Below are 26,092 nucleotides of genomic sequence, written 5' to 3'. Positions count from 1 at the left end.
TTAACTTTGGTTACCCTAATCCAATAGCAACCTATAAAAAATGTCCTCAAACCCTCATAATTGGTTTGAATGTCCATTTGGATTATTAACAACCTGAATTTCTCCCTATATGATTATGTATGAAACAAGAATGAAATTTGCTACAAAATTTCCAAGGTGGTTCAGAATCCTAGAACCTCAGGGCCTAAAAGAAGCTTTGAACTTGTCAACTGAATTGAAGCCCAGAAAAATTCAGAGCTTTGACCATGGCTAGTCAAAAAGAAAAGGACTAAGATGTATTCTTTTGATAGAATTGAGTACCATAAATATATCATTATGTCAAGTACAACAATTAGACAACGCAGAGCGTAACTCCCCAAGATGGTGAAACTTCTCAACCTTAGCTTCAGTATCTCATGCATGACACTTTCAAGATACAGGTAAGTTTCCCCACTACCCCTAGTGCTGCATTAGTAGGGCCTAGGTGGAACCAGGCCATCCATAAAATTCTAGAGGTTATTCTAAGGAACACCCAGGACTGGCAACTACGGAGATAAAGAACAGTATTGCCAAGTCCTAGCCTCCTAATCCCCATCATTACCTTTCCATGCGGATCCATTTACATAAATGGTTTCATCAAAGATCACTCAGAACTTTTTTTTTTTTTTGCGGTACAGGGGCCTCTCACTGTTGTGGCCTCTCCCGTTGCGGAGTACAGGCTCCGGATGCGCAGGCTCAGCGGCCATGGCTCACGGGCCCAGCCGCTCCGCGGCATGTGGGATCTTCCCGGACCGGGGCACAAACCCGTGTCCCCTGCATCGGCAGGCAGACTCTCAACCACTGCACCACCAGGGAAGCCCAGAACTTTTTTTTTTAATAATAAAATTTTGCTCTCTACAAATCTAAAATCATTCTGAAAAGATTAAGATTCTCTGTTTTAAGAACAGAGAATGTTTTAATCACAAAAATTAAAGTTTATGTAAGAGAATGTATTAATTACAAAAACGGAAGTTTCTTCATGCTCCTTCTATGGGGAGCAGCCAATGAAAGATTTTTATCCATTTACGTATACGAAGGGTAGCATCATACATCATGCATACTGAATTAAAACAGGATCAGGAAAATAGATTTTAAACAGGAAATTATGGAATGTTCAGTAGGTAACTGGCCTCTAATAGCAAATTGATATTAACTTCTTAGCATGCTTCTACTGTAGTATTTTTTTTTGATAGGTAAGAAGTGCACTTATTTAGAGAGAAACACTCTCCACAGACAGTGTCTAGTGTAGTATTATAGACCCAAATTTCATGGAGGGGGCAACTGATTATAGAAATAGTTGTAGGCAGAGCTTGCTTTACAGTTTGAATGAGTTAACAGCTCTAAGTTATAAATAAAGTCCATACTATCATCAGATATTTAGTAAGCTATCCATTTACATAGCATCTTCCATTTAAGTATCTATTGTGTCTATACTCAGCAATGTGCCAGGTGCTATAAGGAACTATCGAGACACAGATCAGAGAGATGGAAGCACAGGTTTACATGATACACAGCTGCTTCTGTCTGAGGACTCAAAAGGCCATCTAGGATAACTTCTCATACCTTTAAGGGAGAGGGCTAGCCTCTGTCCATCTTACAGAGCAGACTAAGATAAGAAGGTTAATTAATTCTTATGATCATCCCACAAGTGACTCTGTAAGACATTTTTTAGAATCAATTTTACCAAGATATATTTACATATAATAAAATGCACCCATTTTAAGTGTGTAGTTTGATGAGTTGGTGGTTACTTGTGATACACCCAAGTAAGCACCACCACAATCAACATATAGAACCCTTACACCATTGCAAGAAATCCCCTCCCTCCTTTGCAATCAATCACCGACTCCACCCCCTGGCAACCACCAATGGGCTTTCTGTCACTATAGCTTAAGTTCTGTCCATTCTAGAATTTCATATAAATAGAATCATACATCATGTCATCTTTTCCATTTTTTTTCACACAGAACACAAGGCTTTTGAGATTCATCCATGTTGCTGCATGTATTGGTAGTTCATTTAATTTCCAGGTAGCATTCCACTGCATAGTTATAAAAATAATTTTATTCACTCACATATAGATGGACATCTGAGTTCTGATTTTTGGTTATTATAAATAAAACTGTTATGAACCTCTATGTACATGTCTTTATGTGGACATATGTTTTTATTTCTCTTGGGTAAATGCCTAGGAACAGACTTGTTGAGTCATATAAATGCAAGTTTGACTTTATAAACAACTGTCAAATTGTTTACCAAAGCAATTCTATCATTTTTACATTCCCACCAGCAAAGTAGGAGAGCTCAAATTGCTCCACATGCCTGCCAACACTTGGTATTGTCAGCCTTTTTAATTTTAGCCATTGCTGAAAAGAGAAACTGGAAACCAATGCTTTAAGAATGTTAATCACAGAGGCCTCTCAGTATGTAAGTATCTGCATACCATTCAAGAAGCCAGCCAGGAAGTCCAATGAGAAACAATCAAATTCCATCCCAAAGCTCCATGGATGAATTGGAGAGGTTATTTCTCTCCTTACACAATTATAGCTAAGTAACTCAAGAAAGATCTTATTTCCTTTGCTCCAGCACCATTTTGGATTCCCCTAGAGGATATACAACCCGCTCTGAAAATAATAAGTCTCATGATCACAGGCCTCTCCCTCTCAGATTATAAACTCTGCCAAATACTGGTGGAAAAAAATTCACACAAAGAATCATTACTAAAAGACACTGGATATATAAAACACCCATGCTTACATGCATATGTTGGCAAACTTTTAAAGTTTTGATACTCTTCTCTTTAAAAAAAGAATATAACTATGCTGTTTGGAAAGTGGTTAAAAATTATTTGCAGACACTGCCCTAATTTGGACAAATTTTGCCTATTCAAAATGGAGAGCTGGTTTTCATCATCCAAACCACAAGAGTTGAAGGGCTCGGACTCCCAGAAAGCACAGGAGGTTCACACTGATAGCAGGAAGGAACAGCTGTCATTCCAGGGCTCTGCTTTCACTTCACAGCCTCCTATGTGAGTTGAGCTACAAAGACTAAACAGGACTAAACAGGAGACAAGGAGGAACTCAGAATCCAGTTCATCTTTCAAAGAAGCCGCCCTTCCTCTGCCTGGAATGCTCCCTGCACCCACACCATTTCTTTTCAGAACCAGTGAGGCCCTACTTTTCTTGCAGCTCTGGGTTCTCCCAACCAGGTCAAATCCTCCTCACACATGCTTTCACATCACTATATTTTTCCTCTTTAACCTTTTCACAGTTAATAATTATGTTTATTTTAGTGAATAAAATATTAATGTCTACTGCTCCTTCCCCAACAAACAAGGTAAGCCTCATGAGTTTTTCTCCTAACTGAACCCCCAGCACCAAGAGTGCTCAGCACATAAAAAGTACTTAATAAATATGTACGTAATTAATTGATTACTTGTTAATTAAAGCAACACCTTATCAAAGATGTACTGATAGCCCTCTACGCTTTTCATGAGTTCGAAAATAAAGGTGGCTGCTTCTTTCTCGATTACAAGAAAAATCAAACTGCAAAAACGCTGTGGGTGTCAAAGTTGCCTGGTCTTCTCCTGCCCCAGTTTCCATTAAATCAGCTGCTTAAATGTCAGATCTGCTTTGTCAACCTATCCTCTCAAAATTCAAATCCATGAAAAGGATGAAGGCTTTCAGAACTCAAGACTGTCCTCCATTAGAATGCAACAGAAAAGTAATTCTCATAGTCGCAGGCTTTAAACCTGAAGGTCTTGGTGATTTGTAAAGGAAATGCAGTTATCCAGTAAGTCCCCGGTCATTATCTCCTATGGCAGGGGAAATGGTCATGCTCTTTCACCGGGAGAGGGAATTAGAGGCCCCATATCACTCTTGCAGACCTCATGATCAGAAAGAGGCTGACAATAACACGTGCCTAAAAGGCAAACAAAACGGCCCTTTTCTTCATCCACCTTTTCTGCAACTGCCTGTCTTCAAGAAATCTCAATGAAACATTGAGAGAATGGAGGTTAATTAGAATATTATGTGTCCCTGCTCATTCCATGTTCAGTTCAGCCCAAATACAAAACAAAATTTCTTTTAATGCATTCTATTCATTACTGGTATAAGCGAAAACTCTAGAATTCAAATTTAAAGATGTGGAAATATTTTTAAGACCTGAACCTCATTAACAAAATACTAGGAAGGTATTAGGAAAGGCTACTTCTTTCGTTATTAACTGAGCCCCTATTATGTGGCAAGCACTGCTCAGCACACTAAAGGAATGCAAATGTCTTCCAACAGTCACCAAATCTTATTAACCTAATTGTTACTTGGGATTAAAGAAAGACCAATATTTCAAGGTCAATTCTCATTCTAACCATTGAAAAGGCATTCTTACCAAAGGGTTATATTTCCATTTTATTTTAAACTAAGATACAGTCCTATTATTATCTCTACATGTTCTTTCTGGAAAAAAAGCTATTTCCACCTTGAAATAAATTCTGATAAAACAAATGATCTGAGGCTTAATTTAAAAAAAAAAAAAGCTAAAAATGGGTCTAAAAATAAAGTTTTATTCCCAAGCCACAACTGAAGAAAATTGGAAAAAAGATGAATTAAGGTAAGCCTAATTCCTCCATTGCCCAGTTACAAGAAATATCAGAAATATTACAAACGCTCCAGGTGCTCAGATTAGCATCACCCATAGTTCCATGGAAAACTTATCCAAATTTCATCTCAAAACACTTGGTATGAATTCACAGTAAGTCCCACAGATAACCTACAATCACAAACGGAAAGAGAAAAAAAGTAATCCCACAAAATTCTAAGCTTAATAGAACAGATGTCTCTTCCTGACAAGGAACAGCTGTCAGGCAAAGCTGTGATTTATGAGCTGAGTCTACTTTCTCACATTCCATACAGTGTCGATATTTATCTTGAGACCAACTATTACTGATTATTGGCAACTCTTAAGAAAAAGAAAAGCCAATGAAACTCAGGCTGCTGGTAGTAACAATTATGCAAATACCAGGAAGTGTTCTAAAACAAAAAATCTCAGAGGATAGCCCACTTTCTGTCAAGGCCCTAGTGAAGGAAAAGTATGGACAAACAGAAGTGTTTGCCAAACCCTTTACAGATGCTCTTAATGAAACTGAAAGGACATTAAAATTGCACTTCATTACCTTTCCGTGCTAGGCGACATCAAAAGCCAAGGTGCCAGGAGCAAATAAAGATCAAAGAAGGTAACAGAGAAACAGGAAAGGAATGGAAAGGCAGGTGTATCCAAACCTTGGGCTATAACCCTCCTGGACACCTTAGAACTAACTGCTTTAAAACAGAAGTTGTTTTAATGATATTCATATCTGATTTTCATTACCTGACAGGCAGATGTAAGTTAAATATTCGCCTTGACCTCCTGTTGCCAAGAAAGGAATCTTTTTCTTTGTCCTCCTCTTGACTTGGACAGCTCCCAGCATCCTTTCATCAAGAGGTGCAAAAATTTCCTTGCTGATGGCAGACTTGGCACTCATTGTTGACCAAGCAAGCAGGGCACGCAGTGAGTTTTCTAAAGAAAAAGAAAAGGCAAGCTGGAATTGGCAGTATTACAAGGGCTCGTATAAGAATGAGCAGCAGATACGAACCAGCAATCCCACTCCTGGGCAAACAGCCAGAAAAGATGAAAACTCTATTTCAAAAAGATACATGCACCCCAACGTTCACAGTAATACTATTTACAATAGTCAAGACATGGAAGCAATGTAAACGTCTGTCCATAGATGAATGGATAAAGAAGATGTGGTGTACACACATAATGGAATACTACTCAGCCATAAAAGACAATGAAATAATGCCATTTGCAGCAATATGGACGGACCTAGAGATTATCATACTATGTGAAGTAAGTCAGAGAAGGACAAATATCATATGATATCACATATGTGGAATCTAAATAAATGATATAAATGAACTTATTTATAAAACATAAACAGACTCATAGACATAGAAAACAAACTTATGGTTACCAAAGGGGAAAGGGTAGGGAGGGATAAATTGGAAATCTGGGATTAACAGAAACACACTACTATATATAAAATTAGATAAACAACAAGGACCTACTCTATAGCACAGGGAACTATATCCAATATCTTGTAAGACCCTATAATGGAAAATACATATATATGCATAACTGGATCACTTTGCTGTACACCTAGAACACTGTAAATCAACTAAAATAAAAAAAAAGAATAAGCAACAAGTTGATTCACACATGAAGTAATTTTCAATTTGTGGTTTAACCTCTCGCTTGAAATGCATCATAGAATCATTAAAAGGCCTTTACATTTGTAATAACTGTGAAAAAACTCAAACAAAAAAGGAATACAGATTTACTCGCTGAAAATGACAAACGCAATGTGAGATGAGCAGCACAAAATGAGATCTAGAAAGTGTGTCAGTCTCTACCCCAGCTGCACCTGACTCTAACAGGCAAGTGGCACCCACCCCATTCCCATCCTGTAAGGACCATGATTTCACATTTCCAGCTGAGATCTTTCCACTGTCTAAAAATCTTTAAAGTCAAGAGTTCTTTATGCAAATTCAAAATCTCCTTTAACTCTAATGTAAACCCATTTCCCTAATTCTATTCATAGCAGAAATAATTATATCATCTACCACGTAATAACTATATATGCAACAGAAGCCCATTAATTTAATCACCCTTCAGCTGCTCTCGATCAGGCTAAGTAATTAATCCTTATTTATTAGCCTCTTTCAACGGGTCCTATTTTCCATTGCTCCTCTGCCTCTCATTGCCACGCTCTGGACCCTCGCCAAATTCTCCACAGTTTCCTTCAGCCAAAGTGGACACAGAATTCTAAAAAAATGTCTGACTAATGCCAAGTATTTTGGAAATGTTACCCAGCAGTTCCCACATGTTATGCTCCTGTGGTTAACTGGCAGTGTGTGCCCAATAATTAAGAAAATAAAGCATCGTGTTGCTGACTCCCAAAGAGCCCCCCCCACCCTTCAAATTTACATATACACAGACCCCATGTTATATTTAGTTTTCCAAAGTTGTACTTCCCTAAAGGTCTTGATTCTGCTTATTTGTGTCTATTATATTCAAGGTCAATCTGAATTTTAACCCTCTATCATCCAAAAACTCAGCTGCAACTTGAGTAAATGAGTAAATGTTTTCTATTCCAACATCCTAGTCAGAGTCTATGTCTTAAGCAGTAACCAACATTTGCTCAAGCAAATAACAAATCAGAACTAAAGGTGCAGAGAAGGCCAATGGGTTGGTCATGCAGGCTGTACAGAGCATTCAGAGATCCTGCAGAGGGATCAACAGCACAGCTATATATGGTAACAGTAGCTCAAAGAGCTGGTCAACCTACTGTAAAATCAAGCCAGTTGGTAAACAAACACCTATTACGTGCCACCTCAGTGCTCAGTGTAGAGATATAAGAAATAACTAAGATATGCTCCCTGCTCTAAAAGGAGTTGACTACTGACTACATCAAAGGTTTCCCTTACATCCAGATTATTTATGATGCAAGACCATGAAACATCCTTCCCAATGCAAGATTCACAAATGCTGCCCACACAGCTGTCCACCTGTAACTGGTCCCACACCTGTAACCTCATGGTAGGAAAGAGATATATTAAAAAAGAACCTTCCCCTGGTTAAAGAAATTTCTCGTGGTTTCAGTTCTGTAGTAGGTTTTCTTAGTGGCAGCAAGAATAAAGAATAAATAGTGTTGGTGTTTATTATCTATCTATACCTCTATCTATACATTATAGATCTATGCCCAGATCTATGTGCTCAGATCATGCCATTTTATCATTGCCATCAGGTTCTTCATACTAGCTGAGTACAAAATGATGACGGAGTTTCTCAAAGTGCTGACCTCTAACTGACACCCTGTGATTTCCTAGAAGTTAGCAAACAGAATTTCCCCCACTGCGATTTACCCCATGACTTTGCTATGCAGGGTGTTATAATTTACAGGGACTTTTTTTTAAAAAAAAGAGAGAAACTAGTTCTTTTCTAGCTCCAAGGCCTCTCACCTCTCAGCGTTTGGGGACACATGAAAGAGAAAGCCAGTGGTAGCACGGTGGCTTCAAACGTCCGATAAAAACAATGTAGAAAGAAAGTCATCTTCCCAAACTCATCAGGCATTCTCTAACCAGCGCCTTCCCAACTGTGACAAGGCTTTTGCTTTTCCAAATCAGATTCACATTTTTCAAAACTTGTGGCTAAAAGAAATAGAGAGCTATCATTGTATTATGCAAAATCTGTCAGAGAAAAAAAAAGAAAAGGAACAACATGCATGTGCTACTAAATTTTCAGGAAATCTTGCTCTTCTTTTGAAAAACTGGTAAGAAATGGAAATGGCCTTTTGTTGGTTTTTTTGTTGGTCAGTAACTTCACTGACCACAAGTTTGGAATCAGACAAACTTGGGTTCAAATCTTATCAGACAATCAGACAAACTTGGGTTCAAATCTTATTTCCCAAACTGAAGACCTGTATGTGGGTAAATCTCTTAAAATTCAGACCCTCAGTTTACTCTCTGCAACATGGAGAGAGCGTCACCTAATTCATGGAAGCATTGAAAGAATTAGATGAAACAATGCATGCAAATCACTTATTCTGGTGCCTGAATCATAATGAATGCTTAAAGTGGAAAATTTTTATTAACTCTCCTACTAAGATATGAAAAATAAAAGACCCTCTGAACTTGCAGAAACTGAGTAAATGGAGCCATCCATAACAGAAGGTATTTGTAAAAGAGAAACTCGATTTTATTTACCAAAGCTTTGCTTTTCTCACTCATGGGTATGAAACCCTCTAAATATGGATAAACAGTCCAACATATGGAGGGCTCTGTATAAAGTGTTATCAGGATGAGCTATTTATAGGTTTCACCCTCAGGAAACTCACTCGCAAGAGACTATCAGGCTCATTTTTGTTGTTGTTGTTGTTTTTTGCGGTACGCGGGCCTCTCACTGTTGTGGCCTCTCCCGTTGCGGAGCACAGGCTCCAGACGCGCAGGCTCAGCGGCCATGGCTCACGGGCCTAGCTGCTCCGCGGCATGTGGTATCTTCCCGGACCGGGGCACGAACCCGTGTCCCCTGCATCGGCAGGTGGACTCTCAACCACTGCGCCATGTGGGATCTTCCCGGACCAGGGCACGAACCCGTGTCCCCTGCTTCCCCTCCGGAAGCCCAATCAGGCTCATGTTTATGGGAAATTGTCTAAAGTTTTTGTCCAGGCCAAGGATACTAACAAGCCTGGGAGCACGCATGTATGTTTTTGATGCCACCTGGAAATGGGAACGGACAGTGGATTAGAAGAGAAAGAATCAGAACGTAAAAGGGGTGATAATGTAGCTTCATGGAAATAATCTATGAGTGTCTCCCAAACCTGACTGCACATCTGAACTCGGCAAGGAGAGCTTTTCAAAAATGCAGACCCCTGGGCCCCTCCTTTACCCCCACCAAATAAGAATCTTGGGATCTGTAGTTTAAACAACTCTCTAACTGCAGCCATCCTGACACCTAAGTGAAAAGCTGACAGCCTAACTAAGGAGGAACTGTGGGGATGGAAAGGAGTGTATTCTCAGGAGAGAATACAGGAAGAGAATGTACAGAACTTTTTCTCTCCATTCAACCAAGCAGATTTCTCAGGTCTTAGATCTTCCTACTGGTAAATCAATGTCCAGCCCACAGCTGTACCTCTTTGTAAGGAAAACAAGATGAATGCACAGCGGTGGTACACCACTGACCACAGTTACTCCAACCTACATCACCCTGAAGGGGAGCAGGACATGCCGCCCTGAAATATTCTGCTTTAATATATTGATGGTTTTGAGCCAAAGGTATCTGAAAAACAGCAAATGTAGGGACAGGCTTTCTCTGAATTCCCTTTATCTGTCTAAAGACAGATCCTCCAAAAGGAACTCAGTTGTTATAAATCCCTCTCCAGGAGTTTCATCCACCAAAGACTGATTCTTGCCACAGGACAGTAGACTAGAAGTCGACACCGCACTCAGACACACTCTGTCACAAACTGTCACACCTCCCATCTAGTCTTGTAAGGGCCCATTCATCTTCTCTAAAAATCTTTTTCTCTCCCCTAAGAGGTCTACACCCCGTCCCCCTTCCCTAATAAGATGGTATTTAATCCTGAATTCTAAGCCACCTTGGGAATTATTCATTTTTCCCAGGGTATCTCCCATGTATACACAAGGTATACATGTTAATAAACTTCTGATTGGTTTTCTCTTGTTAATCTGTCTTTTATTACAGGGGTCTCAGCTAAGAACTCAGAAGAGTAAAGGGAAAATTATTTTTCCTCCCCTACAACCCATGGACGTTTTCTTTCTTCCTGGTCCACAGCTTCTAAAGGCTATAATTACAAAGTTTTCCCATCCAAGAAACCAACCTACAATATGATTTGCAAGTCAAAGCAGCTGGCTGCCTTACGTGGTAGTTTTGGAAACTAATCACATTTAGCTTTCCTCTCCCTCAAGCTTTTTCATCTATCTTCTTCTCCCTTTAAGCCATCTAACCCATAACCACTTTTGTCAGCACATTGTTATGGTAGTGAGATGGCCCTGCACCTACTATCCTCCTCTCCAGGAGGAGTTGTAAACTCCAAGGACCTCACGGAGGAGGCAGATGAAGTACATAAGTTAAGGGGTAGAGAGGTAAGACGTTTTTGCATTCCAACACTAACATTTTCCATTTCCGGTACTTGAACTGACACGTGTCCTCTGTGGTCAAGAGACAAGGAGGAGTGGTAGGAACTCATTAAAACCGCAGATGACCTGTGGTGGTGCACTCATCATCCTGCAGGTGGGTCTAAGGCGGTGGGGCTGACCGGGCTTAAATATTTCTCACCTGAGAGGTAAGCGCGGCCTCTGGTGAAACAGAGGCGCCATTTATTTCGCTTAATATCATTAGATAACAAATTCTCTAACCTTATTCACTTGCCACGCTTCACATGCAATCTTCTGATCGTGGTATAGCACTGGCTATGCCAACACAAGTAATCTGGACTGGATGACGATTATATTCCCATTGCCAACAAGTAACCAGAATGCCTGGGTTTAGACCTCACCCTCTTTTTTTTTTTTTTTTTTTCCCCAGTACGCGGGCTTCTCACTGTTGTGGCCTCTCCCGTTGCGGAGCACAGGCTCCGGACGGATGCGCAGGCTCAGCGGCCATGGCTCATGGGCCGAGCCGCTCCGCGGCATGTGGAATCTTCCCAGACCAGGGCACGAACCCGTGTCCCCTGCATCGGCAGGCGGACTCTCAACCACTGCGCCACCAGGGAAGCCCTAGACCTCACCCTCTTAAACTAGTTACTATGACTCAACCCTGAGGTAGATGCATTCAAAACCAGCCAATATCAAGTTTCAGAATTCTGCAAGTTAACAGCAAACAGGATATCATCCCAGAACACTTTTGGGGAGAATCAGCTGGTCTCTACTGGTGCATGGGAACTCTAGTGAGGTGACCTCAAATAACTTAGAAATAAGGTTATTCTCTAAGATAGGACTTCTCTACATTGCCACTTTGTTTCCGAAATTCTACAAATGCAACTTGACTCCCGCCTTTAATTGGATGACAGATCCCATTGCCTTCCTCGTTTTAAATCCATGTGTCTAGCTGGCAACTGAGCATTTCCACTAAGAGTTAATTTAGACTCAGTCTTGTCTCTCCAACCCTCCAAGTCCCCATAACAACTAACCAATGACCAAGTTCTGTAGATCCAATTTAATATTTCTGGGCACCACCAGATTCTCTTCACCCTCACATCCTCTCCCTTAATTCGGATCCCCATCGTCCCTGGTTTGAAAGATTTGGATGCCTCCTAAAAGGGTTCTAGTACCACTCCCATCTTGCTACCATTGTCCCTCTATACTGTCCAAGGTAATACTCTAAAGGATAAATATGATTCAAGTATACCTGTATTCAACTGTTTCTACTCCATGCCTCATGTCCTGAAAGAGAAACACAATTACCTTGACAAGGAACTGGGGAATGTTATAAATATTGAGGCCAAAGTAGAGAAATGTTAAATTGCTTCCCTTAAACTCCACCGTATTTAAGTACTAAAGGTTACAAGTCAGATGTTATTACACAGTCATTAAACTTGGAGATAATCTAAAAATGTTAACTGTACTCCAAAATCCAAAAACTTCACTTAGTAGCCAGAAAATATGCAACTTGTTAGGCAATAAAAATCAATTTTATTTTTTCTTGTTTCATAAATTAAGACCAATGAGATAATATGAGGTCAATTTAGCTACTTTATAAAAATTTACGCAAGTAAGGGTTACTGATTATTATAAATATGCAATTCTACTTCTTCTTAGACAACTTTACTCTTGGATAAGACAGTTCTCAAGATGAAAACTCTAGTCTATCCATAGCATGTAAGCATGAGGATAAATTAATTAGACGAAAGTTTCAACCTACCAGACAATTTTTCCATGTACTTCAACTATTACTCTCAACTAAAAGTTCTTATAAATAGAATCTAAAAGGGGAGCCAGATATGCCACTAGACTAGACAGATAACTTTAATCTGGTGATACCATTCAAAGTTGAAAACTGCAATCACTATGAGTTCATCATTCTTTCTGGTAGAAACAACAAGGGCTAAGGAAGGGGCTTGCCAATGGTATAAAACCAGAAGGGGATGGCAGACCAAGAACCCACACTTAAGATTTCACAAGACTTACAAAGACTGAGACTAAGTCAATGTCATACAGCAAATCTGCTAAAAATATCCTAGAAAGAGCCAGAAACTTACAAACAGGAAAAATAAAAATTTTAAGTATAGGTATAAAAGCTAAAAATATTCTCTATTCTGCTAGAAAAATATTTGGAGATAGACCAAAAAATATATTAAAGGGGGAATTCCAAACAAAGACTGTGTACATCAACATCAACTGGGGGTGCCCAGGTCTTGTTCACACAGATTCAGGGGACCTGTGGGGGCAAGGTCTGGGATTTGTTTTCTTGATGATATCTTTGATCTATTCCACTGTACAACCAGGTCCAGATCCACTGTCTCTGGGTTTTTGGTTTTTTCTCTGTATTTAATGAATTATTTATAAAATAAAGACTCCGTAAACCTTTTTTGAGAGTACATGGCAGATGCTCTGTAAAGCTCTAGTAATGAGTCACTGAGGTTTGTACAGCACTTCATGATTTACAAAACACCTCCGTGCGATCCCAAGTATACAATCAAGACAGCTGCTGAACGCATCTTCCAAAGCTTGCTCTTTTTGTAAATTAGAATCTTTAGGTATGTGCATTTATGAATGGTAAACTATGGCATTTTTAACCCACCCCTATTGGTCTCAGGATTATGAAGAAGTTATAATTCCTCTCTTATGGAGATTAGTATTTGAACTGAAACCTCCAGAACCAGCAACTCCACTACTAGAGAAAAAGGAAATGTTGTGTGTATTATACATGACGCATGCTTACTTCAGATCCATTTTTAAGAGCAAAACATATACACAACCTAAATACCCATCAATATTCAATCTACATTGTTAAAATGCAGTATAGCCCTTCAACCCAATGGACTATCACATAACCTTTCAAAATCATGGCAAAGATCTATAGATACTAACTTGAAAAAATGACGTAATACAGAGTGCAAACAAGGAAGTTACAAGACAGAAAATGAGCTCATGAATGTAAACGTATATGTGTGTACTGATACGCATAAAGAGATTTCTAGAAAAAAGTCTGCCAAAATGTTAATATGATTATGTCTGGGTTTTGAAACAAAGAAAAATAGGTCTAAGATTCTGCAGGGCAGTATTCTTATTCCACTATAACTTGACTACAGTGTTCCTTAAAAAAATGTGTTTTTGAGGTACACTCTTTCTCCCCAAACTGGAAGATATATCAAAATTTATTTTATTGAGATCCAATTATCAGTCTGCCCTACTCTCTTTTCAACTCCAGTCCAGGCATGGTGTCGGGAATCCCAAAGGTGAAAGCGGATACATTTCCACCTTCAAAGAGCTGTGAGAAAGGAGAGCAGATGTTGTGAATGATTACCACAAGGCCTGGAAGTGATTTTGGTGAGAAGAAAACGTCACCTTTCCTCTGAGCAAATGCAGCTCCGTGCCGGGACCCACGACCTGGTGAGCAGAATGCCAGCCAGATGTCCACTTGCACCTGTTCGCTTGGACACAACCCCTGGAGCAGTACAAAAGCAGCACAACCACACACAGCAACCCTGGTCATGACTCTTAGCTCCTTGAGGAAGGAAAAGAAGCTCTTTTTTACCACCAGGCTACCAAATACCATAAGACCTGGCTGGCTTTCTCTTCCGTGTATATACTAACCCTCCTCTTGTATGAGACATTACGTTCACAGGATCCTCCAAGCCGGTGACTCATGTCTGCTTTAATTATAAATCTAGACTATTGTCATCTCCTCTTTCCTTGTTTATATGTTCAGTGAGCACATTCTTCTTGTAGGCTTAATATCCAAAGAACAAACCCTTCTCTGCACCCAGACCACAAGACCTGTGTTTACACAAGTTTATTTACGTGGTGGGTGGACTTTTTAGCCGCCTTGTCGATCACTTCCTACCTTTAACAGATGATATGACAAAGCCAAAAAATAACATTACCAAGAACAAAAAAAGGCTGCTGGGAATACGCCATTTGGAGGATTTGTTGAGGGATTTATTCTGTAATAGAACCTCCACATTCACAAGTTTAAATTTCCAGGATCAGCTAAGTTGGTCCTACAGTACCCATATACCGACTCGACAGTGATGGGGAGAAATAAAGTACCAAAGGGAAGGGCAGGCTGGGGTGCACTCACTGGATTATGACAGAATTATTGATCCAAAGTGTGAGGCAGGCCTTAAAAATGAGTTTAAGCGTATCAAAGAAAGAACAAAGGGTTATAAGGGAAAATGAACCAAAAGGAGCTCCAACTGTTGGCATCTCCCAATTTTCGAGTACTCATGTCATTGTGGTGCCCAACAGCTAGTTGGCAAACGAACAAGACAATATGTTGGCCTGAGAGCATTGTTTATTAACAACACTCATTATAGACAAATCTATTCCAACCAAATATGGACCAAGCCACACGAAGATTGACAACATGAAAATAAACATTTTAATTGTGTGCCACGCTCTGTACTGATTGCTGAATTAGTGTGCTTCTTCTACTTACACTGAAGATAAAACAACGGGGGAAACACTGAACCCACACATGAAAGGAAGTGGAAGACAGTGTGGTTCAGGTGTTTTCTCTTTTTGATGTATACAGAAGTTTACAACAGAAGTTTTGGATTAAAAAATAAAGACCAAACATATCAACCACTAAAAACAAACAAATCAATGAACAAATCCTCCAGTAAGCATAAAATAAGCCTTTTATATCGATATTTGTTAACTCAAATCTTAGGTAAATTTTAAATTCTCTTGATTCAGCTATTTCTGTTTTAGAACAGACCTGGAATATAACACTAAAAAGGTAATAAACCTTTAAAAAGACCCTCCAATTTTAAGTGTATGAAACCTACAAAACCCAGAAAAGTAGCTGAAACAAGTTTATATATTTTCTAAAAATCTAAAAATCAGAGCAAAACTTCTCAAAATAGTCTCTGAATCATCAATTCTGAGAATATTTCCTACTTGAATCCCTTATTTGGAGAATATCATCACTTTATAATTTCTTGAGAGAGTTTCAATTCGTTTTCTGTAATTGACATTTTATCAGTGTTATACTCTGACATGAAGTCCTTCACAGCAATGAGGGGCGCAGAAGAAATGTGATACATCCAGAAGCCCTGTTATACATATTTACACTGTCAACTTAAAAGACTAAGGACTCTGTCCTCCAATGGCTCAATTTCACAAGTGAGATTATCAATAAGGTCATTAAACTCTTCCCATACGGATCAAGCCAAGGACTGTCATTTCAACTTTAATCAGTCTCCCCAACAACCAGGTTCATGATTTTGTGCCTGTGCAGTGTAACCTGAATGGTGCTGAAAAAGATTCCCTCCCAGCCTCCAAAGGCTTTTCCCGTCAGCACCTCAAATTCCGACAGGAGTTGTGTACACTTAAACGTGTGACTTTGGTATCTGAAAGTCCTCATTAATACATTTTTATGTGGGCGAGAGGAGGGTGAGATTCCATTTCATAGATGAGGAAACTAAAGCTCAGAGTAGTTAAGTAAGTTACTCTAGATCATGCAGCTTTTCAAGGGCAGAGCTAGGATGTGAACCTGGGAAGCGTGATACTTGTAGTCTTTGCTCTCTCTATCTCCTATTGAAGAAATGAAAAAGGTAGGAAGAGATGAGATAGAAATACATTCCAGGTAAATCAAGACAAATTCATCTGCTTCACAGTTTTGCCTCTGATCAGCCTTGCTTTCGGGTGGACAAGATACTGTTATCATCCCTGCCCAGCTACTACAAAGGTAACGGGTCAGGCTGGAGTTTGAAGTCGTTCTTTCTGGATATCTGCTCATCTTGGGTGTGCAGGTCATGCTGTGAAACTGGCAGAGAGGATCACGTAATCTAGTTAGAATAGAGCTTGTTTTGATTCCACAGATGAAAATTGGGGAGTTCAGGATGCATTAGCAGAGAGTCTGTGATAAAGCTCTATCTCCACAAACAGGACAATGCCCACCAAAGCCTCATCACAGCTGTTTGCCACCCTCCTTTGGAGACCAGCTGTTTATAACAGGAGTCAACTCCTGGGAGGATCTTGGATGGCTGCCACCAGGCAGTTTTATGAACTTGCAGGCTATTTTCCAAACCGGAAAAGGCTTAAAAATGAAAGGCACATATTTCAAAGGTTTCTGCTGGTTCTCAGGGAAAACTCCTCTTTCCACTTCCTTTGCTGTATTACCCCCCTCTAGTATTTCAAAAGCACAACTGGGACCCTCCTTGTTACCTCCTACCCCATACTCTTTCTGTGTCTTCTGTCTTCCACTGCCAAGGCTTCAAGCAACCTTAGCTGCTTCCCTAACAGCAGTGCCCCTGGCTTCCCACATTTGAAACGCTTGGCAAGAGGAATTCTATCCACTTGACTTTACTGAGTAGGATCTCAGCAAGACCTTCCAAATGAGCCAACCAACAACCATTGCCTGACCAATTTGGGGGCCCTACCCACCAGCAGCTTATACTTCAGTTGAAAGATGTGTGCAAGTTAGTATGTTAGCATTCTTAAGCTTACACACTTAACAGCTAGAAGTGATCTAGGGATTGTCTAGCTCATCCAATTCTCTTCCTTAAATCATAAGAAAACTGAAATCCAGAGGGTACTTCCCAAATCATACAACGAAAGAGTAGCAAGGCCAAGATGAGGGCCAGCCACTATTCTCCACCTTACCGCGATGTTCTCCACATAACTGCGATCCCAAGTTTGTGGAAGGTGAGAATAGGTGGTTATGTCAGAAGGGAGAGGGAAAGAGAGAAAATATCATTTATTACAGTGGCGACTCTTCTCAGATTCATCCTTTTTCTCATGAATTGGCATGGAATTAAGTGTTGGACTAGAATATCCCTAGCCCATAGATTTCTAAACCTCAACTTTTGGCTATCACCTTCTATTCCCCTGAATTTTCACAGTTTATGTTTTCTCATTTGGCTGTCGAGGCCAAAAGCAATGATGGCCTGCCCAAATGGAACAGGTTGAGACAGTCCAAGAAGCACAGAATTGTTTTGGCCAAGTCCCAAGCCACAGGGCTCTGTGCTGACCCCAACGAACAGGAGCCCCTCCTACCGTCTCAGTGCTCTGAGCCACTGGAAGGAGAACATGCCCTGGGCAAAGGCACAAGTCTATTGCCAGTCTGGGAATTAATGCTCTGGATTGGGGGGTCTCCTGAAAGCACAATGCTAACCACACTAAGAGTCTGGATCAGCTCTTATAAAGGTTTCTCAGCACTTATTCCAGGCCCTGGAAACAACAGGGGAGGAAAATAGGAATCTGTCAAGTCCAGTTCTTGTCTTTGGAACTGCACCCTTCAGCCTCAGTACAAAAACACCACCAGGTGCCTGCAATCTGTAATCAGTGCTCTATTAAAATGCTCTCAGAAATGCCGAAATTATCCTGACTTCCACACGCAGCTGCACAAGGTCCTGTTGGGTAACTGAAGAGTTCTCTACAGGTTCACTTGAGACTCCCCAGAAGCAACAAACTAGAATGCCTTGGTTAGGATCCACCATCCAATCAACAGTGAAATCTCCACGTGAGAGGGACGGATCGGTGGGTAGGCAGGCATCCCCGTTCTATGCATTGGGGATGCCACAGATCAGCCTACAAATCCAGGTCAGACGCAAGGTCCATATGCAAATGCAGGTTCTGCCCCATTCGCTCAGTTCTTCTGTCATTCAATGTCAACCCCTTTCTTAGTCAGCATGTTCCAGAAAATAACTAACTTCTGACCTAACCAGCTGTGCAGTGTTTGATAGGGAAGAAAAATCTATCAATTGAAAATTGAACACTCCTCTAATGCTAACTCAGGTTAATACTAGCACAAGTTTATAGTATCACACGTTAACGAATTACACAGACGTTCAAGCACACGTAATCCAGCTCCAGAATCCAGGACAAGGGCATAGTGGTCACTACCCCCCACTCAATCTTCTAGATGTTGTCATCAGATGATCAGGTCTGAGCTCTGTCTTTGCCTTTACTCGACGAATAATTTTGAGTAAAATTCTAGATCTCTGAGAGCCGTACCTTCAATTTTAAGATGGGGTAGTGCCACCCACTTCACAAGACTGTTGTGAAGGATGAAGGAGGAGGAAAACAGCTCCCTGGGTCAGCCTGCTTTTACCTGGGGTGCCCTGGTCCTTGAAAGGCAGACGAACATGTAAGCATGTCAGCTTATACCTGCAAAAGCATATACACATCACAGAGTATCTTACAAAGCTTACTTCCAGTGTCATCTTATTTCATCTGCCCAATTTATGAGGGAGGTTATCATCTCTCCCAGACAGGTAAAGAGCGTAAGGCTCAGAGAAGGGAAAAACCTTGATGGCTCTGCTAGACTCAGCCGGAAGAGAGATGGGTTTTCTTCCTGCAGTCCTGTCCTGTTTCCATTGCACCTCTCTGCCTCACCATATGGAACTGCCAGCTTACACAGGAAAATAATGACAGAGCTAACTGAAGTCTGCCCCAATGTGGATGCAGTGTTGCTACACAAGAGAGATGCAGGGTTGTGTAGACATTTAAAGAAAAAAAGGGCGAGAAAAGAAAAGGCACACCCAAGGAGCAGAGCTGGGATAAGACACAGCCTCACTTATTCAATAGGCAACACTGTCCTAGACACTGAGGACACTCAGGTCAAAGCAGTCCTTTCCCTCACAGAGTTTACATCCTAGTGGAGAAGAAGAACAATCAACAAGCAAGCAATTCTATGCAGCATTTGAGAAGAAATTAATTAAGACTGGTCCAGTGGGTTCAGCAATTAGGGAAGGGGCTGATGAATAACAGTCACTATCATTCACCACTCACGGTCAGACAGGGAAATACATCATGTGGAGCTAAAGCTCTCCAAGCCTTCTAAGAGGACAACATCCAGCTTTGATGACCATTTCTGCTCCAAACACATTATTCCTTATTATCAGAGGTAACAAAGAAATTCCACCGTGGGACGGGACCTATCCTTCTTCACACATTTACTGAGTAATTTCCGTGACGTGGGCTTTGTACGAGGGATGGAGATTACAGACCAGTTAGATCCATCCAATGGAAAGAGTCTAGTCGAGGAGAAGCACAAGGAAACAGGCCACCCTGGACCAAATGAGGAGTCTGAGGCTGCTGCTTCACAGCAGCAGAAGAGGCAGGTATTTTAATCCTTCAGAGGCTGGTGATCAGGAGCTACTTACTCTGCTAAGCCTGTCCTTGAGATGTAATTAAAGAATTTATTTAGGTCGACCTGCACGGATTATGCAGGGAGATCCACTTTGATGGAAAGCCATGGAAGCTGTTAACTCTGAGTCACCTGACACATGCCTGGGCTTCCACCTGGGATCTGTGCCAGGGTTGTGCCCTGAATGCTTCAAGACAGACGGACACAGGCGGACCTAAGGTGAATGCAGAGGACTCCCTGGAGGGACATACTTACTTCTGCACAGACCCTACACACTTTCAGAACAGCAAAGGGCAACTCCGGGTACATGTATGGGAGGAAGCATGGTCAAAGAAGCTGTTAAGGAAAAAAGGTATCTGAGACAAATATAAACTCCTCCGATGTCCATTTGGTACTAAGTCTTATGGGGGTTGGTGGGAGGAAGGAAGGTGAAAGGTGAACTTTTAAAATGCACGTCCCCACCTGTTCACTGAAGTGGGGGTGGACAGACCTGAGGTCACCAATGGGTAGTTTTGCAAGAATAAATGTTCTTGGCCCATGTACATTTTAAAAATACATATTTTAAACTGAAACCATTTCCTCTAAGATCAGGAATAAGACAAGGTTGCCCACTCTCACCACTATTATTCAACATAGTTTTGGAAGTTTTAGCCACAGCAATCAGAGACAAAAAAGAAATAAAAGGAATCCAAATCAGAAAAGAAGAAGTAAAGTTGCCACTGTTTGCAGATGACATGATACTATACATAGAGAACCCTAAAGATGCTACCAGAAAACTACTAGAGCTAATCAATGAATTTGGTACAGCAGCAGGATACAAAATTCATGCACAGAAATCTCTGGCATTCCTATACACTAATGATGAAAAATCTGAAACAGAAATTAAGGAAACACTCCCATTTACCAATGCAACAAAAAGAATAAAATACCTAGGCATAAAGCTACCTAGGGAGACAAAAGACCTGTACGCAGAAAACTATAAGACACTGATGAAAGAAATTAAAGATGATACAAACAGATGGAGAGATATACCATGTCCTTGGATTGGAAGAATCAACATTGTGAAAATGACTCTACTACCCAAAGCAATCTACAGATTCAATGCAATCCCTATCAAACTACCAATGGCAGTTCTCACAGAACTAGAACAAAAAAATTCACCATTTGTAAGGAAACACAAAAGACCCCGAATAGCCAAAGCAATGTTGAGAAAGAAAAATGGAGCTGGAGGAATCAGGCTCCCTGACTTCAGACTATCCTACAAAGCTACAGTCATCAAGACAATATGGTACTGATACAAAAACAGAAATACAGATCAATGGAACAGGATAGGAAGCTCAGAGATAAACCCACGCACATATGGTCATCTTATTTTTGATAAAGGAGGCAAGAATATACAATGGAGAAAAGACAGCCTCTTCAATAAGTGGTGCTGGGAAAACTGGACAGCTACATGTAAAAGAATGTCCCTAACACCATACACAAAAATAAACTCAAAATGGATTAAAGACCTAAATGTAAGGGCAGACACTATAAAACTCTTAGAGGAAAATATAGGCAGAACACTCTATGACATACATCACAGCAAGATCCTTTTTGACCCACCTCCTAGAGAAATGGAAATAAAAACAAAAATAAACAAATGGGACCTAATGAAACTTAAAAGCTTTTGCACAGCAAAGGAAACCATAAACAAGACAAAAAGACAACCCTCAGAATAGGAGAAAATATTTGCAAATGAAGCAACTGACAAAGGATTAACCTCCAAACTTTACAAGCAGCTCATGCAGCTCAATATCAAAAAAACAAACAACCCAGTCCAAAAATGGGTAGAAGACCTAAACAGACATTTCTCCAAAGAAGATATACAGATTGCCAACAAATACATGAAAGGATGCTCAACATCACTAATCATTAGAGAAATGCAAATCAAAACTACAATGAGGTATCACCTCACACCAGTCAGAACAGCCATCATCAAAAAATCTACAAACAATAAATGCTGGAGAGGGTGTGGAGAAAAGGGAACCCTCTTGCACTGCTGGTGGGAATGTAAACTGATACAGCCACTATGGAGAACAGTATGGAGGTTCCTTAAAAAACTAAAAATAGAACTACCATACGACCCAGCATCCCACTCCTGGGCATATACCCTGAGAAAACCATAATTCAAAAAGAGTCATGTACCACAAGGTTCATTGCAGCTCTATTTACAAGAGCCAGGACATGGAAGCAACCTAAGTGTCCATCGACCGATGAATGGATAAAGAAGATGTGGCACATATATACAGTGGAATATTACTCAGCCATAAAAGGAAATGAAATTGAGTTATTTGTAGTGAGGTGGATGGACCTAGAGACTGTCATACAGAGTGAAGTAAGTCAGAAAGAGAAAAACAAATACCATATGCTAACACATATATATGGAATCTTAAAAAAAAAATGGTTATGAAGAACCTAGGGGTAGGACAGGAATAAAGACACAGACATAGAGAATGGACTTGAAGACACGGGGAGGGGGAAGGGTAAGCTGGGACGAAGTGAGAGTGTGACATGGACATATATACACTACCAAATGTAAAACAGATAGCTAGTGGGAAGCAGCCGCATAGCAAAGGGAGATCAGGTCGTTGCTTTGTGACCAGCTAGAGGGGTGGGATAGGGAGGGTGGGAGGGACATGCAAGAGGGAGGAGATATGGGGATATATGTATACATATAGCTGATTCACTTTGTTATACAGCACAAACTAACACACCATTGTAAAGCAACTATACTCTAACAAAGATGTTTAAAAAAAAAGAAAAAGAAAAAATGCATATTTTATGTGAAACCGATTTCTAGTTTCTCCTGAAGATCCAGCAACATTAAGTAGTCCTACAGTCTTCTCCCAGCAGCCCCCCTCCCCCCACCACTGACCACGGTCCACAGTCTCAAATTCATCATCCCCACCACTGTCTATTTTATTGCCCAAACTGAGGCTTAACATCAGTTGACCATCATCCAAGTTGCCCTGCTTTTCTTATATCTGGCCTGTTGGCTAATTTATTTCTGTATGGTTATTGAGTATGAATAACCTGATGTAGATACTAAATTAATTAGCATGACTGGGAAAGTTTCTAAGAGCCCATAAGGCAGAGGGAGCACAGTTTAAAAAAAAAATGTTACTGCCCAATGGGAACGTAAAGCCAAGATCAAGAAATCATCACATGAATCGGGGGGAATTAAACCAACGGTATCAAAATAAACAAAAACAAGCCAATGTTCATATCACTCTGTCATCTTAGAAGTTTATATACACGTCCTATTCTCACCCCTCCCAACAAGCCAACTGCTCTGAGAAAGTGTCACCAGGCTCTGGAGCCATAAATACAAATGAGGTGAAACGTGGAAGGTGGGTACTCCTGCAGCCTCACACACAGCCACCTGGAGGACACTTGTGGTACATTTATCAAAAGCTCTGAAAATTGGCACACAGCAATTCTACTCCTAAGAATACGAAGGAAATCATCAAACAAGTGGGCAAAGGTGCATATGCAAGGATGTTTATCTACTTGATTGGTTCTCTTAAAACACCAGCCTGGTAGTTTTCTTTCACGGATATCATATTTAATCTCAATATAAATCGTAAAGAGTCAGTGTTCCACAGAAATTTGAAGGCCCAAACCTTCAAACCTACCCGTGTTTTCCTGCTTTTGACCAGGCATTTCCTCGAGTGTCTACTAGTTTGTGCTAGACTGGAGACATGCACATGAGAGGCAGGACAGGCATGGGCAGGAGGTTTCACCGGAAGAGGCCCAGAACTGCAGGGGGCTCTCAATAACCGCTGCTGTCCTAAGAACCCCTGGCTTCATGAAGAGAGCTTAAACATATAAGACCTGCATTTTGTTTTTTTAAAAGAATGTTTAAATCTGGCCTTTTGCTCATAGCCCATGCAGCAGACTTCTTAGATGTCTGTATTCACCTCAAAAATACCTAGACAGCAGTAAATGACACAATGCCAAACCATCATTCCCAGGACAATCACCACCTGTCTCACACCCTGTGTGAAATACCTAGCACTGCACATCATTATAAACATGGTCTGTTAATTCTATATGTATGTGCATGTGTGTATGCTCCTATAACACAGAAATCCTCCTGTGGCTCTGGATAGCTGTATCCATTTCTCATTGGTAAGCCCCACCCAACCCAGCAAAAGCTGGGAAGCTCTGAAGAGAAAGAGGACAGGTTAGGGAACAGGAACTCTTACAGCTAAATTAAGACTAAATAACATATGTTTAAAAAAATACTCCAGTGCCTTAATTAGCTTGAGGTTATTCGGTGTTGGTTGATGGCTGCAGCATTCCTTGATACTTAGTTATTTACAAAATAACTATGCTGATCTCCTCTGTTCTAATTCTACCCCTCATTTATCATATGGTTCTCAATGGTATGTAAATATAAAGACAGCTCACTGTAGGGACTGAGATAGAAGAAGTGCAAATGATTAAACGCAAATGCAAAAGTCATGTCAATACAGTGCGGAAAATGAAATTTTTCTTTTTTTTTCTATGCAATTAACCCAGAAACCACATGGAAATTAGCCAAGAAAGAACGCTCAGTAATAAACAAGCTTGATTACAGAAGCCCAGCCCCATAGATACCTACTCTATCTATTACAAAATTAGAGTGCTCTAAACTCTTAACAGGAGTTGAATGGAAAAAAATCCCAAAAGATTCTGGCTTGAGATGTAGCCACTCAGCTGATAGTTTTATGATGTCACATCATTAACTACTAAAGAACTCATAAAAAAACAAAAACAAAAACCTCCACAACCAGACTTCACAAGACACAGAGAAGAAAAATAGAAGAAAAGGCCTAGGAAGAAAATAGAAGATTCCATGGTGTTTCCAAAGACCCAGGTCAATCAACAGCCAAAGACAATATCTCTAGAGTAGTTGTTTACAGATCAGGGAACTCGTTTCATGGAAGAGGAAAGGCAGCAAGCCAAAGGCTTAGCAGTCCCGGCTCCTCCAATACATCTTACTATGTCCAAGCATCTGGCCTCACCATACCAGCAGGAGGCTGCCCATCACCAGATGTGGGCTCTAGTCTACTAGACAGAATATAGGCTGAGCTGGTGACCAATGTATGTATCTCGCAGCTAGATTAAGGGGTGGAAATTTCTTTTCCCTTTTTTTTTTTAAATGAGCATTAAGAGAGTCTCCACCATTGTACACAGGGTGTGTTGGGTGTTACACATAACATTTAGTCCATGGGTTTCAGAATGGCTAGACTGCATCGTGAGAGAACCAGAGTTGAAATGGACATCACTGAGAGCTGTGGATTCAGATTGGATGATGGGGTCCCATGACTGCTTCTCAATGTGGCAGCAGCTGACTATGACTTTGGGGTGCTTCCTGTTAGGAGAGGGGTAAATGAATGTGTGGTTTTACCTATGAGGATTGGGTTACATTAGTAGAGGGTATCTTTGGAACTATATGTAGGAAGTGAGTTATGAGCTAGGCAGGGAAGGGATGTACAGGACAGGTCACAACTCAAGATGCCTTGCTTCTCCCTTTATGGTTCTCAGGGGAGCTACCCAACTGCCTGCTTTTATGAACCACATGGGTACACCTTCCCAGTCCAAGCTGAGTGGAACAGGAAAGGCCCTTGACCCAGGAAGAGTCAATCCAGCTACAATATGGCCTCACTTAAAAAGAGAAGCTGGGCCAATCAGATTCTGAAAGAAAACAGTTAATGACCAAAATAGCAGTGGAAGCTGAAGCTTTAACTGTCATTTATGATGCAGAGAGAGGCTGAAAGACAGATTCATGGAAGGCAAACTTAGAGAGAAAACTGACCTGTAGATTGAGGAAAGGATGGTGCAGATATGTGGGGAGAAGGAGAGGGAGAGAGAGAGACAGACAGATAAAGTAGACAGAGAAAAGGAAAGGAAACACTCAGAGCCTCTTGGGTACACCCAGTTTTCTGGTTCATAAGCAAGGTAATGAAAAACTCCTATTTTCCTGAACTAATTGGAATGAGTTGCTCTTACATGCAAACAAAAGGACTTACTGGAAGCAACGAACATTGGCAAGCAACTTAAAATCTAAGTATGTATCTCACTTTCTTTATTCATATAACAGGCCTAACACCTGCCCAATCAGTTCACACAAGCCATTGGGGGAGCACAGTCAGATTACTGTGAATGTGTA

At 40.6% G+C, this 26,092-nt stretch overlaps 1 protein-coding gene across 8 annotated transcripts in view; it reads right to left on the bottom strand.

The window, feature by feature from the left end:
* Positions 1 to 26,092, bottom strand: part of STXBP6 (syntaxin binding protein 6) — a 319,768-nt gene that overhangs the window by 197,494 nt on the left and 96,182 nt on the right. For 5 of the 8 annotated variants that reach the window (XM_079912942.1, XM_079912941.1, XM_079912943.1 and 2 more), the window contains exon 2: positions 5,383 to 5,571. The exons of 1 other annotated variant lie outside the window; for it this stretch is intronic. In XM_079912942.1, the coding sequence (XP_079769068.1) occupies positions 5,383 to 5,536 (154 nt within the window). In that variant the 5' untranslated portion in view covers positions 5,537 to 5,571. Of the gene's footprint in view, positions 1 to 5,382; positions 5,572 to 14,141; positions 14,501 to 18,758; positions 18,778 to 26,092 lie in introns of those variants that run through there. 2 more of the 8 variants (XM_079912944.1, XM_079912938.1) reach the window with 2 other exon arrangements.

The sequence above is a fragment of the Stenella coeruleoalba genome (assembly GCF_951394435.1).
Source record: "Stenella coeruleoalba genome assembly, chromosome: 2".
NCBI classification, from domain to species: Eukaryota; Metazoa; Chordata; class Mammalia; order Artiodactyla; family Delphinidae; genus Stenella; species Stenella coeruleoalba.
This window is presented reverse-complemented; position numbering and strand designations above follow the sequence as displayed.